A 17,087-nucleotide genomic window follows, 5' to 3' on the forward strand; every position below is an offset into this window, starting at 1 on the left:
AGTACCAATGACTTGCATAGGCGTATCATTACAATGGTGATATACTTAATATGATATGGTTATAGATTGTGATCAGAAAATGCATCAATATAATTGTTGTGCATTAAAAAGAGGTCTCTTCCTAAACTTGGTTTTAGCTCTTGCTCAAGCTCGAAAGCATGCTTTTTCCCTCAAAGTATGTCTCAATGAAGTTAGTCTTCATAACATGCAAGTTTAAAAGGACAGCGATGCAAAAATGGCCGTTAGAATGCAAGGCATAACCAGATAGAGCATGTTCGACAATCAAATATGGTCAATGTTTTCAATGAAAAGAAGGTGTGAGTCGATTCTCCAGGTCTCTATAAAACCAATGAAGAAAATGGCATGTAAAGTGATTGAAGAATAAAGGAGATATTGCTTGGCAGATTTTTGAGTTCCAGCTACTCCATTGAGGTTGCGCACCTATTTTCTCAAAACCCGCCAGCCTATTTCATGCATGATATATATTCTTTTTAAAAATAGATCATTTGGGTTGCTTTGAAATGTTTCAAAGAAGATTTCATCTTCAGAGTGTGTGCCCTGAACATACCTACAAATGGTCGAGGCGGAAATTCAAATTTTGAGTGTGCTGGGACCATTTGCGCACCTGATTTGCAAAAACCCGCAAATGAATATCTTCGTGATTTTGAATTCTTTTTGAACTTTGATCATATGGGTCGTTTTAAAATGGTTCGAGGAACATTTGATGTTTAGAAAGCAAGACTTAAAAATGAGCCAAATGTTTTGGGCGTAAAATCCGATTTTGGGTGCTCCAAAAGAGCATTTGCCACATTGGTCAAAGCTATAAAGCAGATGAAGATTTGAGATATGATTTCGTTGCTTTATATATCATGGAGAGCGCCGATAAGGGTAAGATGCACAAAGTCGATAGTTTTTGTTTCTAAAGAACAAGAAACAAAATTTAACACAGACTTGCATTCCAACACATTTGAAAGTTATAGCTATGGACGCTGCGCAGCCATTTGATTATGAATCCAAGAGAATTAATGAGGTCGAGAGCTCCTTCAGCTGCACTTCTACTTTTGCCACCTGAATTTTCAAAGGAAGATCTTTTTGTCAAAATATGTGGTCTCTCGTACATGGGTGATTTGCACATGTTCTTTGCCGAAGACATACACAAAGAGAAGAAGATAGTAAATGGAAGTATTAGCAGATTTTGGACACTTTATAAAGATCAAATCCATCGCCTTGCAGAGACATGGACAATTGAAAGATTCAAAAGTTAAATATGGAAGAGTATAAGTATTGTGATAATGCAAAACTAACTTAATTTGCTGCTTCCTTTTGGTCCTGCTGCAGCTATATTGGCTCATTCCTGGGAAGAGAAACAGAGATGGGTTTTCTTCTTCAGTCTATTAGGCATAACACCTTTGGCAGAGCAATTGGGTTTTGCAACAGAGCAGCTTGCATTCTTTACTGGTCCCACAGTTGGAGGACTTCTGAACGCTACATTTGGAAATGCAACAGAGATGATCATTTCAATTTATGCTCTAAAAAAATGGAATGATTTGAGTAGTGCAACAGTCAATACTTGGCTCTATTTTATCAAATATGTCGCTTGTGCTTGGATGAGCCTTCCTCATGGGTGGCATTGTTCATCATAAGAAAGAGCAAAGCTTTAACAAGGCTGCTGCTGTTGTCAACTCAATTGCTGTTGATGGCAGTGATTGGCTTATATTTTCCAGCTGTGCTACACTTTACCCACACAGAACGACATTTTGGACGAGCTGAATTAGCTCTTTCTAGGTTTAGCAGCTGTATAATGCTTGTGGCATATGCATTTTATCTTGTATTCCAGCTGAAGAGTCATAGAAATCTTTATGATCCCATAGAGGAGACTGGGAGATCAAGTGAAGGTGTTTCAGAGGCTGAGGAAATTCCAGAAATAACTCATTGGGAAGCAATCGTGTGGCTTTGCCCCCTTGACTGCTTGAATTTCTTTCCTCTCAGGATATCTTGTCAATGCAATAGAGGGCGCTTCAGAGTCATGGAACATGCCAGTTGCTTTCATAAGTGTTATCCTTCTACCCCTAGTTGGCAATGCTGCAGAACACGCTAGTGCTATCATGTTTGCAATAAAAGATAAGCTGGACATTTCCTTAGGGGTTGCTATTGGGTCTTCAACAGAAATATCAATGTTGGTGATTCCTTTTTGTGTGGTTATTGGGTGGATTATGGCAGAGTGAATGGATTTGAACTTTCAACTTTTTGAGACTGTTTCACTAATTATTACAGTCCTTGTGGTAGCATTTATGCTTCAGGAAGGCAAAAGGGCAGAATCAATTTCTTCCCTCTCTCTTATGTTTTTAAAACCATTTGATTCTGTGCCAACATTAACACCTCGTCTTGTAATTGAAGAAAATCTGCTTGATATGTTACTTGGAAATTTGAAACAGCTTTTCATATCATGTGCTGGAGAAGATAGTCAACTTCAGGTAAGCAAAGGGTCCCACATATTGGCTTACGAAAGAAGTTCAAGAATATTAGTCTAAAGTTGGGAAAGACTAAATTTAAAAGATTTACAAAGAGAATCTGATAAGGCAAAAAGGAAATGGAGAATTAGAAAGAAGCGGTCATGAAATCAAAAGTCATCACGTGAAAACTGAAAAGTCACGAAAAGAGGAGAACCGAATGGTTATGGAAGAATCAGAATGGTCATGAGATGCCATTATTTATGGTAAAAACCTTTGCATGCAAGAGGGGGGGGTTCTTCTTTTTCTGAAATACAGTCAGAGAGCTGAAGGGAAGGGGAGATTGCAGAGAAAATCACGCTTGGTGTCAATTCTTTTCTGTCCAGGTGCTTCCCTTTTCTACATACAGTCAGAGAGCTGGAGTGGAGGAGAGAACACGTTTAATTTCTGTAATTTCATTCATGTATTGAGATTAATGTTCAGTTTTTGTAATAAGTTTGGCTATAGTCTGCAAGCAAATATGATCAGAGTATTGTATCTGTGTGTTTAAAACAAGGAAAGGTTTTGTTATGAATCAGAGTATTTGGGCAACACTTTTTTGATTACTTTCAATCGGAGTATTGTTATGATCAGTTTTGAGCACTTTCTTGTATTCTTGGTCAAATGGTGATTGGGAGATAGATCAGAGTACTGCCAACTGATCCTATTGCAAAGGTTTGAATGTTCAATCTTCATTTTTCATCTCATGTCATTGCATTTGCATAACAAATAGCATTCTTGCATCACCAATGTTGGGAAGTCATAGGATGTGTGAGTTCCTGAAATTGGATGGGATTAGAATCTAAATCTGCCTGAGTTAGTCTTGGGTAGGATTAGCTTGTTTTTGCCTCTGCTGTTCTCTGGTTAAGAACATACCCCGCAGTAGGAATTAGAGATAAAACATAATTCATTGAATATCATTTACATAGGGAGCTGTACCTCAATTCAGAGGGAAACTAGATATTCTTAGAAACGGTTTCCCAACCGTTGTGTAAAGTTGTTCTTCGTTATAAGTTTGGGCACATAAAAAGAGGAAAAGAAGAAGGACAATCTGTTTACCAACAGTGCGATAGTCTTCAACTGCCATATAACTTGACAAAAGGAAGATAACATATGATTCCAAAGAACTTTCCATTGACTGAAGTCGATTCAAATCATAATATACAAAGATGAGTTTGCCAAAAGATAACACAACCAACACAGTTATGAAGGAGCTCTCTTGCAGCTATATTGAAACTTTAGCAGAAATCATGTGGACCACTTTTTGAATAGAGTTTCAGTTCCATAGTGTTAAAATTCAAAGTGATGTCCCCAAATTTGATCACTGTTCTGATTTTCTGATGCAGATCCATCAGCTGAATAGAACTCTAAATGATGAATGCAGTATCTCTAGATTGTGCGGTTATGTAAATCATGAATGCACAATTAGGTCTGCCAAGTTCAACTGAAATGTATCGTGATCACTAGTCTTTGTATTATATGTGGTACATACTGACATAGTGAATGTGATTTGATTTGTCATGTTTTTATGCTTGAATAGTTTCTCTCAATACACTGCTTCTGAAACTTGAAACTGGTCCCCAGCTTATGTGAGGGGTCTGGTGTTTGTCATGCAATTGACCAAGACATCTTTGACTTTCAGAGGCATTGGACCAAATGATTGACATAAACTGTTTCTTTCTGTCACTCTTTTTGCTTCTTGATATAAAAGAAAACTCATAAGATCTTGTGAGGGCTGATTTACAAGTTTCAACCATTTGGTTACCCTAGAATACCCCAAAGTGAGAGAAACCGCTACATACATTTATCACAGTTTAATTGGAAAGTGCTAGACCTTTAATATTCATAGATTTTTATCTGTTGAACTTGGTTGAACTCCACTGTTTCTAGAAGTATAATCCTGAATTGCTGGTTTGTGAGCCAGGATGGGTGTTGGTATGCAAACCGGGTGCATGGTGTGTGCATTTCTTTATGGGGGTTTGGGTGCATATGGGTATGTGCATATATATATATATATACACACACACACACACACACAAAAACAAAGAGAAATATACAAGACTGTAAACTAGATCATTTCAAATTCATAATATGATGCTCAGTGCCATTGCCAAAGATAATTTAAGCGCCAATTGATAGTTGAAAAATATTTAAATAAGCCATATCAATGATATCATATATGCTATGATCTTGATTCCAATGAAAATCATTACAATTATTGAATTACAAAATATTAAAATAAGAGGTAAACTGATATGTGTTTTTTTTGGAAGGCCTCACAAAGGGCTGTTCTAGGGTTAAGGACTGTTAAAAAAAAAAAAAGAACATTTTTTAATATGTAATTATGCCACATTAAGCAGTGGGCTTGTGGGTGCACTTGGGTATGGGATAGGTGCATACAGGGTGAGTGCCCAGCCTTGTGGGCACACGTGGGTGTGCGGGGTTGCACACCTTGTGCACACCCAGCCCACAGATGCACCCATACTCGCACTGGGTGCAAGCCAGCACGGTGTGAACTGTGCAACATAGGTATTATCTGATAGTTATTAAATGGGAAGTCACCTCTCCCAGTTTGGCATTATAATCCTTATCAAATGCACTAAAAAGGACATTATAGACAGTTTCTTTCTGTGTTCCATCCCATGTTGGCTTCTAAATTCCTCAATTCGGCAATGGTCCCAACAACAGGAGGCTCATTGCTGATTAAGTCTGCATTCTTGAAGATTTAACTGGTAATAATTCTTGTCTTTCTTTTAACTTGCTGATATTTCTTGTCAGCAAGTATAGGCATTCTTCATCAAGCCACAGGAAATTGTTGGAAAATGCATCTGTCCTGTGTCTGACTGGATATAGAGGCATGTTTTGGAAGGAAAGGAGGCATAATAACATATTTATGATATTTTTGGGCCCCAAAACAGTGAGGGCAGGGGACTTTGTAAGCATATTGTGGCAAATGTTACAAGCGGATGGAATTTGTGGAATAAAATATTTTTGGCTTGTGGTTTTCTTTTGCACATAGTCATACAAAGTGTATGGCATATCACGCAAAAACACGATACTGGACAGAAAAGAGTCAGCTTTTCAGAGATTGTATCCTTTCAATGTTCATGAATTATTTTTGAGCTTTTGCTTCCTTTGTTCTTATACTCTGTTCAAGCTATAATATATCTCTAAAAGCAGACTCTTTTCTTGAAGTTATTTTTTTATTCTTTCCCCGACTAGAATATTCTTCTTATTTGTTTACTCTTTCTTATAAGTATCACTAGATCTTTTCTTGGTGTGATTTTTGTCCATTTCTGTAATGTGCTTGAAAAATTCAAGAAAAATTCTATTATAAATATTGTATTATAATCTAATGAAAGGAAATGTGCTTATTCTGAAGTTGCAAATTTTGCTTACATCTTGCGTGATTAGGTATAAAATCTAATAATAATGAAGTCCAAAACACATTGTGCTTCAGGGAAAGAAGAACCCTGGAACTAATCGTGAATCCGCAAAGAAATTCTTGTTCCAAGCGACGAAGGCAAAACCTATGAAAGTAGACAGGTGTTTTGTTCCTCCAAATCCTCAATTTATTAACAACGCTATGCAAACCATTAGCTAATTTTTTATTGTCAAACTCTGTGTAATTATAGAAAGCAAAACATTTTTCTAATTTATTGACCACTCAAAGTGGATAGCATTAACTGGAAACAGCATAAATGCCTTGTCAAATAAATATTACTAAATTGCTAGTATTTTTGTAGGTATTTCATCCAGACCACATAATTTATTTGAAATAATCCTGTCTTTTTTCGTAAATAGAAAAAGTTGTTTATATAAATTGGTGAATAAGACCATGTAGAAAAAAGTGTATATAAATTGGTGACTAAGACCATGTAGGAAATAACATATATCATATTTTTTCTGAATAGTGTTCTTAGATGTTTTATGATTTTTCAACTAAATTATTTTTGGCACTCTCTTTATATTTGTAAGTAAAATTTTCTGTAATGTGTTTTCAGTTGGCATGTAATCATGAGGATGCGAATTCCACAAGAAGCCGAAGGTTCACTTGATCCATTGCCACCTCTAGAACTACCACATTCTCTTCATGCTTTCAAACGTGTTTCTCAGTCCGACCAACTAAATGAGGTTGTCAAGAATAAGTAATTCTAGCATTTTATTTTGATGTTTTTAATTTTAATTTTTTTTAACAATGTCATTGTGCCTGATTATGATGACACTTTTGGCTGTAGTTAAAATGCATCCATATCCTTCACAGGATAAGCAACTTATGGCCTTGCAGCTATGAAATAATGATATAGTTCTAGAAAGGCTTGATTATGCTTTTGATCAGATCAAACCAGCTTTTAATCTGCTATGCATTCCACTATATGTATTGAGCTTCTCAATATGCATTACTTGTAATGTGCAATCATGAAAGATAGTGTTTGCATACAAATTCTTGTTCAGCTTTCTTTAGTCTATAAATTTGCTCGTTTCATGTATGAGTTTGCTATCATTAGTATGATGAACTGTGCAAAACCAGGGTTGCTTTATTGGATTGAAAATAAAATTTACACTGAACCAGTAAATGTTATTGATGTACATTTTTGACACCCTTTTTGTAGGAAGGATATCATACCTTTCGTGGAGGATTTTGGAATTACTTCAGCCTAGGTGAGAAAGTGTATTTTTAAGACACCATAAATATGAATATATTAGGAAAAAAAAAGTTTCTGAACTTATCCTTGTCTAACCATTTATTTAGCATTAACTTTATTAATGATGATTGACATGTGCCTTCAAGCCTGAAAAAATATAGGCTACTCTTCATTGTGACCTGTTAACTATTTTTAGCAATTTGATTGAATTCAAAGCAACACTACAGGGTATTCCTATAAAACATAACACAATGAGGAGGAAAGATATGATTAAAATTCATTTGAAAATGAAAATCCCTTTAAAAGGTATACATTTAATAAAATTTGTGTTATAAAATGTACTTTTTAGGTTGATAGATGTGTAGGTGCTAACCTTTCCTATTTGAAGGATATGTGCAACTGTTGTCTTTGAAATTTGGCAGATTTGGCCTATACTCTATTTTTTTCGCCTTTTTCCTGAAAATGGATTCCTTATGTTTAGTGTTTTCCTTTATCCAATTTGAAGTTGTGCGTTAAATATAAGTTATGATGTTATTTACTTACTCAAACTTAAATTTCATAGTTATTCCTTTGCCCCTATGTTTCAGTTTAAGTAGCTCACTTACTCTGTCTATAATGCTCTTTTTGATATCAATACATTTTGGTATGGGCCTAGTCTAACATCATATCTTCCAATACCCACTGCTGGTTGGTATTATATGTTTTGAACAACAGCAAACTATTTTTGAAGATTTAACTGAACAAACTGAAAACACATACTTACATGGTATCTATGGAATTAACTCTAGCATGAAAATATAATTATAATTTGATTGCATAATATATATGCATGAAACAATATGTTATTAACAGAAAATCAAATTGCGAAGGACAATGTTTAAAAGCAACATAAGATTAATATTTATTGAAGTTGCATAAATAATATTGAATATAACAATCTAATATAGATAATCTGTTGTAACTTGTGTTACAATTTCTATAAACGAAATCAGAAGATTCAATACTGATGCATGAAAGGATCTTTTTGATGTATGTTTTTGGTGTGTTTTAGGCATGGATGCACAAGTATCATATGCTTTTCACGCGGAAAGGAAATTGCATCCAGAAAGATTCAAAAATCAACTTGTGAATCAGGTATGTGATTGTTACACGATTAGAGGTCATTTTGCTTTTGAATTTCCATTCATCAAAGTTATAATTCTCACGACTGTAAGTTTACCGTGATAGATTGCAATATTTCTTTTCTCACTCTGCCTGCTGCAAAATTCGTGATAACATTACAATATTTATAGTGAGATTTTTGGAATTCTTTCTTTGTGTATGCATGTCCTCTGCCCTGCACTTTTTTCCTCATTAACTTGTATGTTTGACAGATGAAATGGCTCTTAGATGGCATGAGGATGAGAATGAGTAGTCAAAATTCTTCACATATATATATTCTGCCGCTCATGATTGCTCCTAAAATTATGCCTATCTGCTTGGAACTGCTTTCACAGGAGGCATTGACTGGGCAGAAGTTCTTCAACTGCTCTGTTATCCACTCAACTTTAGCCTCAAGGCCTTAAAATGATCACTAGCATAATAATAGGACAGTTGCTTTGCTGAATTTTAAGAATAAGGTATTTTATGGGCATTCTGTTTTTCCTCAACAAGTTTCTGTCTTAAATTCATTCTTTGACCTAGACCTACACATTTCTATCTTCTCAGTTATGCCACTTACCTCAACAGTCATGAATGGAATCAACTGTTTACTTCAATTGCATATTCACGAATCACCCTGCATACTCTTGCATCCTATCATGTCCAGAACCTTGAAGACTGTCATTTTCAATATTTACTGGATTGTCATAGACTGTCAAAATCTCAGTGCCTTTTACATTTTTAACATTTATGACTATCTTGAGATTGAATGTTGCTACTGTGTGTTTCATTCTTAACAGCTGCTATCACATTTTTATTCCTTGGTACTGTCATATGGATTTTATGTGAGAATCTCATATTCATTGCCTTGTCTTATGGCACTGTGAACTGCCATTCAACGGTACCTCTAACCTAAGTCACAAGGTTCAAGTTCGGCAAAAACAAAATTCAGATCAACAAGGAGAAAAATTTAGAAAAAAGTTGACATCAAATTTGCCATATAGATTTAATTTAAAAAATAGTATAGAAAATCCATAAATTCAAAATATATTTATATATATATATATATATATATATATAATATTAATTATTAAAGATTAATATAAAAAATTAATAATAAAATAATTTTAAAAAAAAAATCTATTAGATGATAATGTAGGAATTAAAAAATACATAACATTAAATTTAAATCTTTTTTTTTTTTTGGATAGGTTAATTTTTAATAAATTTTTCATAAAAATAAAAGGAATACTAAATTTATTTATAAAATTGATCAGACATGATTAAAATGTTATAGAGCACAACAAGAGCTAAAGAAAAAAAATGAAAATTAGTCAACTGCTCGAATAATACTGCATTCCAAAGTAAATATGCGAAATTTGTAGAAGAAATCTGCAGAGAACAACTTTTTGGGAAAAGGAACTCTGCTGAAGAAATTCATGCCAAAGGATGCATTGCTTGTGGCTTGTCACTGGTACACTTCTGTCGACTTTCATCACACACCACAAATGAAATGCCTTATAGCTATTCATAGTCGACAAGCTATGTGAATTGGTAGTGGAAGAAATTTAAGCCCTATCTTTAAAAACCTATTAGAACCCCCTTCTGAAAATGCCTTGCGGAAATAACATCTGGTAAAAAGCCTGGCATTTTCTTTGTACGAATTTAGACACAAATTTTCAGCAAACACTGTGACACTGCCTCTAACTATCCTCCTATTAATAAACACCACTTTCACATAGGCATTTTCATTTGAAAATCACTCCCTCTTTTATATCATACGTTATGACCTCTTTTCTGCCCCATGGTGTGACTGATGCAAATTTTACTATTTGACTGTTGCACAAGCATTCCTAGGTCTTTTCTGTTCTTTTGAATGAGTGTTTGTATCTGTTGTGACCTTCTGCCACCCATCGTCCATACTTGGGGCCCCTCCCTGTTTGACCAAAGCAGAATTGAGAATGCCAAACATCAAATCCACCATGGATATCATCACACCTATTCGCTGGAAATCCATAAATTGCAGAGTGCAGGTCAATGGATATGGGGAACGGTTAGAACAAAACAATTCCATAGTGTCCTCACAAATGCGCTCTCCTAGAATCTTGGAGTGGGGTTTTGCGTTGATGATGGAATGAGTGTGAAAATCACAAAATCCGTGATAAGGTGGAAATTGCGCTCTCCATAAATTGTGGAGCACACTTTTATACATATCGTGGAAGGTCTCCAAAGGATGGTTATCCTTAACACCTACCAAACCCTGCTTTCCATGTTTTTAGCAGCACAAGTCAGTGGATGGCATGGAATGGTCAAACCATGTAAAATCCACAACCCACCAAAAAACACGCTCACTGTATATTGTGGACCGCCATTTTGTCGTTGCCCTGGAATATGTATGGCGCTTATAAATTCCTTCAGCCCTTTGAGAATGTGCTCTCCTCACTTTATGGAGCACAAATTCCTCTATATCGTGGATTTCATCCACAACGAACGAATCCAAAATGTCCTCAAAATTCCGCTTTGCCTGATTTCTTTGGCGCATTTTTGACTATGCTTCGGATTTATTTTATTTTGTTTCTTGTGGACAAACTCCTTGATCCTCGCGAAATCTTATTCTCTTCACACATTGGAAGACATTTGAGGAATTGTTTTTGTGAAGATTTGGAAAACTTAAAATCCACAATATTGCGAGAATTTCAAAAAATGTGAAAATCCAATGTTAGTGAAATAGGATTTGTAACTTGTAATAGCACTTGTAGAATTTTTATGTGTTTTCCAAGTTACTATATGAATGAATATATATGTGAAATAAAGAGACATGTCTCTTGAAGAGGCATGTCTCTTTAACATATTAACTTATATTAGTTATAGTTAGGTAATATACTCTCAATATATTATTATGATTATATAATAATATCACTCTGAATATAAGTTAATTATTCCATATATCATATATTATATATCTCATATATAATATAATTTATCCGACAGAATTATAACATTAACACTCCCTCTTAATGAAGAAAGATAAAACACATAGATATTACACCATAGGTAATATTTCAAGAATAATACATATAGGAAATCTTTGATTAGAAGATTTCTAGAATATGATATCATGTAAGTATTGGCCTATCAGAATATCAACATGTGATATTCACCAATTACTATTTGATATCATATTTGGTAACATGAGCATTGGCCTATCAGAATATCAATCAAATGATATTCACCAAATACTCTGAGTAATGGCCTATCAGAACATCAACTAAATGATATCCACCAAGTACTCAATGTGGTAATGGCCTATTAAAATATCAAGGCAAGATATACACCAAGTACTGAAAATATATCTATACAAGCAACTTGTAGATAATCAAATTAATGATATCAACTGCCTAGTTGTTGATTTATAAGATAAAGCCTTTACATGAAACAATTTCACAAAAATGAATCATGCTACAAGTTATTGTAAGGATGTCACTTTACAACAACTTCTCCTAATACAAGTGATAATCATTTAGAAGTCATCACTTCTTCATGATGTACACAGGGGACAAGCTCCTACATGTATGACATCAAAAGTTCGCATGAAGTCTCCACGAATACTGTCATGTGGTGTTGTCACAACATTTACCATAAAACATATTAGAGAATAAAGTTTCTCCCTCTTAGTTTGAGATCAACTTTTCTGACCTCTTAGCACAAGGTTCTCTTGATGAAGTATCAGACTTAATTTGAATTTGTTATCATCCTTCTAACCTCTTGGTAGCAAGTCATGTCAAGCTTCCTTAGTTCAATGGTTACCCTGATAGCATAAGGCCTTCCGGCCTACATACATGAGACTTTATCCCATGAATCATACTCCTTTAGCTGTTATATTTTCTAACTTGTGGAGAATCCATCAACAAGGTCTACTCTTTTTGAACCAAGATCATCAAAAGTTTGATTGAAGCATTTATAATTTTCTGCTCCCTCTCTTTCTCCAAGATTGCCTCTAATGAATTGTCAGACTCCCTCTCATAATTTCAATCATCAAGGATATTTGCTTCAAGGAACTCACTTTATCCAACCTAATCATTAGATGATTCGTGAATCCTAAATCATAGCTTCTTTGAAGCTACTATCATAAGATTGAGTCTGCACAATATTTGGTAGCATGCCTAATGTACCATTCTTCTTTTCCTACAAGAACATCCTAAGAGACAAAGGAAAAGATCAAGGAAAATAGCTCTTTATAGTAATTATAGAAATACAAAATAAGAGAGAGATTACAAAGAGTAGATACATGCAATACCCGAGGATAATAAATACTAATCTGCAATAATAATATAAGTTGCTCCAATGAAGGTCCATATGCATCAAATTAGGAAATGCTTCCATGTAAGAATTAAACAATTTGAGTACGTCTTTTTTGCTCCCATATAAGAATGGTTCAAATGGGAATAGAACATTGGTTATCATTCCCCCTTACAATGTTGGATTCCCACTCTTATATTATTGAACATATAAGTACACCAACAACGTTGCATATATATGGTTGGATTCACCAAAGTTTGACTGAATTATATCTACTCCCTCTCAATCAAGATTGTCTCTAATGAAATATCAGTCTTCCTCTAAATCTCATATCAGTCATCATTGTCCTACAAGAACATACTAGAAGAAAATATCAAGGCATATATCTTGTAGTACATATAGATATACAAATAAGAAAGTTAGTAATTTAACTCATGTCCTAAAATAATACTTGGTGAAGTAAGAAGTTAGAACCTTTTATATTCTTATGTAGCCATTTATATTTAGACTCTATTGACCTCTCACTCTGGCACTACTAGCTACTTATATGAGAGGTACTCATCTCTTGCATTGGCACGATAGGTTTATTACTCATATAGGCATTTATACAATGATAGTCTCAATCACTGTACTAGTACTCAGCCATTTATATAGAGTTAAGTATCATTCTTATACTGACACCCTAGGAACTCAAGTAAGAAACATATTAATCTCTTTAATATGTATTTCTAAGTACCATTCTTGAATTATTATAATTGTCTACAATTCACTATTTCAAATTATGTATGTAGACCACATTATAATATCAAAGGTGCTAAATATATTACTTTAATAATGTATTGAAATATACTTTACCGTAACATCCCTTTGGGATCGCTTCCCAATACTCTTACCACCTTTTCTTCCTACATATTTAGGTGAGGGTCTCAACACTGAACACCCTTGATAACTTCAGAGTCTTATGTTCTTTCCTTACATTTCAAATGCTATGCCCATTATTTTCTGCGATTTTGAGTATTGTATTTAATAAATGTCATTCCAACATGACGTATGAATGACTCTAGGGAGATCCTTGTTTGAAGCTTTCTTTTCTTTCATTATAGCTCCTTCCACGTAGGAGTATATCACCTTTATCCTATACAATCAAAATATTAATGTTTTCGCTATGGTGTCCACGTGTTATCAAGATGGCATTTTCTGCATTCATCTCGGCAATTGAACTTTAGCGCACAATTCTGAGATGGAGAAGATGATGCGGGAATAGTAAGAGAGCCCCTAAGAAACGTGGAGTTAAATGTGGTTGCCACCTTTGTTCCCATTTCTCCTTGGAGACTTTCTCTGGATCTTGCTGAATGTATTTGACAGAGAAATGTAATGTTATAAAGTTCCAGTGTTAATTTGCATATGGAATTATTTCAGTTTTGCCCATTTTTGTTTGATGAGCATGATGGATGGTCGTTCATTTCATTGCCATTGCTTTCCTTCCTTGGCAATTGTGCGAGCTTAATTATATTTTGATACTTGAGATCTGCTTCATTACTCCACCTAACAGCTCGTTTTTCTTTGATGGCCATCTACAAATATGTAACTTTATATAAACTGTTATCATATCTCAGGTATTTATTTGGTCAACCGATCAACTATCACCCCCCACGTGAAATGTCTATCGTTAATCATTTCTTTTTCTTCCTCCATTCCACTTCTATATTTTATCAGGATGCACAGTATTTTATCCCTGCACGAGTCTTGTTTACTGCCGTCAATAATTCTTCGTAGTTATGAGCCTTAGTCACCAGTAAATTAGATTAATATTTCATTGAAATATAAATGCTCATAAACCGATTCTTTTCACTTCAACCATTTATTAAAGTTCCAACCAATGGAAGTAATCGTAAGACTTAAGGTTGCTGCTTCACATTAAAGTGTCTACTATTTTGCACCAGCCATAAGACCGCAATTTTTGTAGACGCTTGAAGATCATCATCAGAGAGAATTAATATTGAAATTGAATTTGTATTTCTTATACTTAGTGATCTCGAATTCTTTCCTCAATTTCTTGGTTAGAGAAACCATAGAGTACTAAGTGATTTTTGACACTTTGTATTACATGGTATTGCTAGTTCATAGCTGAATACACGTAAATTCAGGAATCATTGAATTTATAACCAAGACATTTAGCTTCCTTCATCTCCAATATATATATAAACTGTTTCATTAGGAAACAATAACTCAGTGCCTACTTTTTTTTATGCTATCTTATTTGCCCTTCAATATTAAAGTAGGTTTGAATCCATGTATGACTTTTGTCCTTCCCACGGTTGCTATATCATGTGGCATGTTTGTAACACACTGCTAAAGGGATAGGATCGGATTGCCATGAGTCATTTACTATATCACACCGTGTTGACATGTGCTTCTTGCACATTCTCCTAATTGGTCTTTCCTTTCAATTTTCTTTTGAATGCTTTCGATTTTGTTCTTGATCTCTTCTTCTTATCATGCAAATTTAGTCTCTAGGGATCAGTTGGTGGTGAGCGGAGATGTTGTGTAGAACCAAAATGGGTTCATGCAAGATGGTTCCTCCGCTCATCGATGTCTTTTGCCTCGCAGTCGCTAACCAAGAAAATAATACCCATAAGTTCAACTATTCCTTTAACTCTGAACTCCAGGATACGGTAGATAGATAAAATCACAATCTCCAAGCAATTTGGTAAAATAAAATACCAACAGTCACCAAGGACTACATACGCAATTAAAATGGCGTGCAGACTTCTGTAATCTATCCACATATAGCATTTCAATCATCCATCAGCATTTTTTTATCAATTAGATTTTCTTCTAGAATTTCGCTCTAATACCATGTTAGTGAAATAGGATTTGTAACTTGTAATAGCACTTGTAGAATTTTTATGTGTTTTCCAAGTTACTATATGAATGATTATATATGTGAAATAAAGAGGCATGTCTCTTGAAGAGACATGTCTCTTTAACATATTAACTTATATTAGTTATAGTTAAGTAATATACCCTCAATATATTATTATGATTATATAATAATATCACTCTGAATATAAGTTAATTATTCCATATATCATATATTATATATCTCATATATAATATAATTTATCCGACAAAATTATAACATTAACATCCAAAATCCCAAAAAATTGGAAAAGTTTTAGAAAACTTGGAAAATTCAAGAAAAGGTTGAAAAATCTCGAAATATGGAAAAGGTTGCGAAAAAATCCAGGTCATGGTGAAAATTCTAAAGGATGTGAATTCGGAAAAAAATCAAAGCATCGAAAATTTGAGAAAATGTAAAAAGAAAAAGAGAATTCAAAAAGGTGTGGAAGTCGTGAAAAGTCAAAATTTTTGGAAAGTTTGAAAAATCCCAAATTTGAAAAATTTGAAAAGAAATCAATTGAAATTGAAAAAAGCGAAAGGCTGGGAAATTCTTCATGAATGGAAAAGTTGGATTTAAAAAATGGATTTTCTTTTGAATTTATATGGGAAATTAAATATTAATTTTATTGATATTTAATTTGGTTATTTTGAAAAATTATCCAAAAAAAAAGTATAGGGAGAAATTGAAAGGAAATTTGATTTTTTTGCATTAAATCATGAAAGTTGATTAAAAATTGATTTTAATTAATATTTAGTTATCAATTGTCAAAAAAATCAAAAAATTGGATAAATGAGGACTTAGCTTCATCTTGAAGCTAAAAGCATCAAATTGAAAACTTTTTAGAAAAACGAGGAAAAAAGCAACAAGTAAAGAAGCTTCCTAGTATTAACCCACAGTTTTAAAGGAAGCTTTTTTGAAAGATGACTTATATAAGAAACTTTTTCATTCATTCCCTCTCACACCTAGAGATTTGAAGAGCGAATTGAGAAAAGGAGCAAAATCTTGAGAGTTTGGAAGGAAAATTTTTGGAGATTTTTTTTGAAATCATTGAGTTTTGTGAGAATTCACAACAGAGGACCTTGAATTTTATCAGAAAGGAACCTTTCAGTGAGTTGTGGAAAATTGCATGTTTCTTGAGAAAATCTTGAAAAGTGGATCTCGAGGAGATAAGATAATAATATTAATGTCCAACGACAAACCACCAAAGTTTATGGGACTGAGCATACAAATAGAAGAGTCGGCCAAAGCAGAAGCACCAAATGGTGATTGAGAAGAATTTGAAAATCTTGATGAAGTTCCAAAATCTGTCTTTTGGACAAATTTTATCTGCTATTTATGATTTCTACGTATTCTTATGTATGAACATTTTTTGTTTTGCAAGAAGAATGGTAGAACCCCGAGGAGCAGGTGAGACACGCAGACAATTGATAAAGAATGAAAGGAGAGGATTCTACCCCGAATCTAAAATCATGTAAAAATGGGCGGAAATTGGAGATACAAGCCTTGGCGGCCTTGATTTGAAAGAGTTCAATTGGAGGATGTTTGGATACAATGACCATCATCCAATGCACCTAGTTGCCAGAATTGTGAGAAGTGGAATTGTTGCTA

At 34.1% G+C, this 17,087-nt stretch overlaps 1 protein-coding gene and 1 pseudogene across 4 annotated transcripts in view; both read left to right on the forward strand.

Moving 5' to 3' along the window:
• LOC149553763 (diacylglycerol kinase 1-like) overlaps window positions 1-17,087 on the forward strand; it is a 58,628-nt gene that overhangs the window by 23,362 nt on the left and 18,179 nt on the right. For all 4 annotated transcript variants that reach the window (XM_089789123.1, XM_089789121.1, XM_089789120.1 and 1 more), the window contains exons 5-8: window positions 5,950-6,035; window positions 6,494-6,623; window positions 7,103-7,151; window positions 8,187-8,269. In XM_089789123.1, coding sequence (XP_089645249.1) covers window positions 5,950-6,035; window positions 6,494-6,623; window positions 7,103-7,151; window positions 8,187-8,269 — 348 coding nt within the window. The remainder of the gene's footprint in view (window positions 1-5,949; window positions 6,036-6,493; window positions 6,624-7,102; window positions 7,152-8,186; window positions 8,270-17,087) is intronic.
• On the forward strand, window positions 876-2,669 carry LOC149553764 (vacuolar cation/proton exchanger 3 pseudogene; annotated as a pseudogene).

The sequence above is a fragment of the Cupressus sempervirens genome, chromosome 6 (genome assembly GCF_028749045.1).
Source record: "Cupressus sempervirens isolate cs-2001-9-10 chromosome 6, ASM2874904v1, whole genome shotgun sequence".
Taxonomy (NCBI): domain Eukaryota; kingdom Viridiplantae; phylum Streptophyta; class Pinopsida; order Cupressales; family Cupressaceae; genus Cupressus; species Cupressus sempervirens.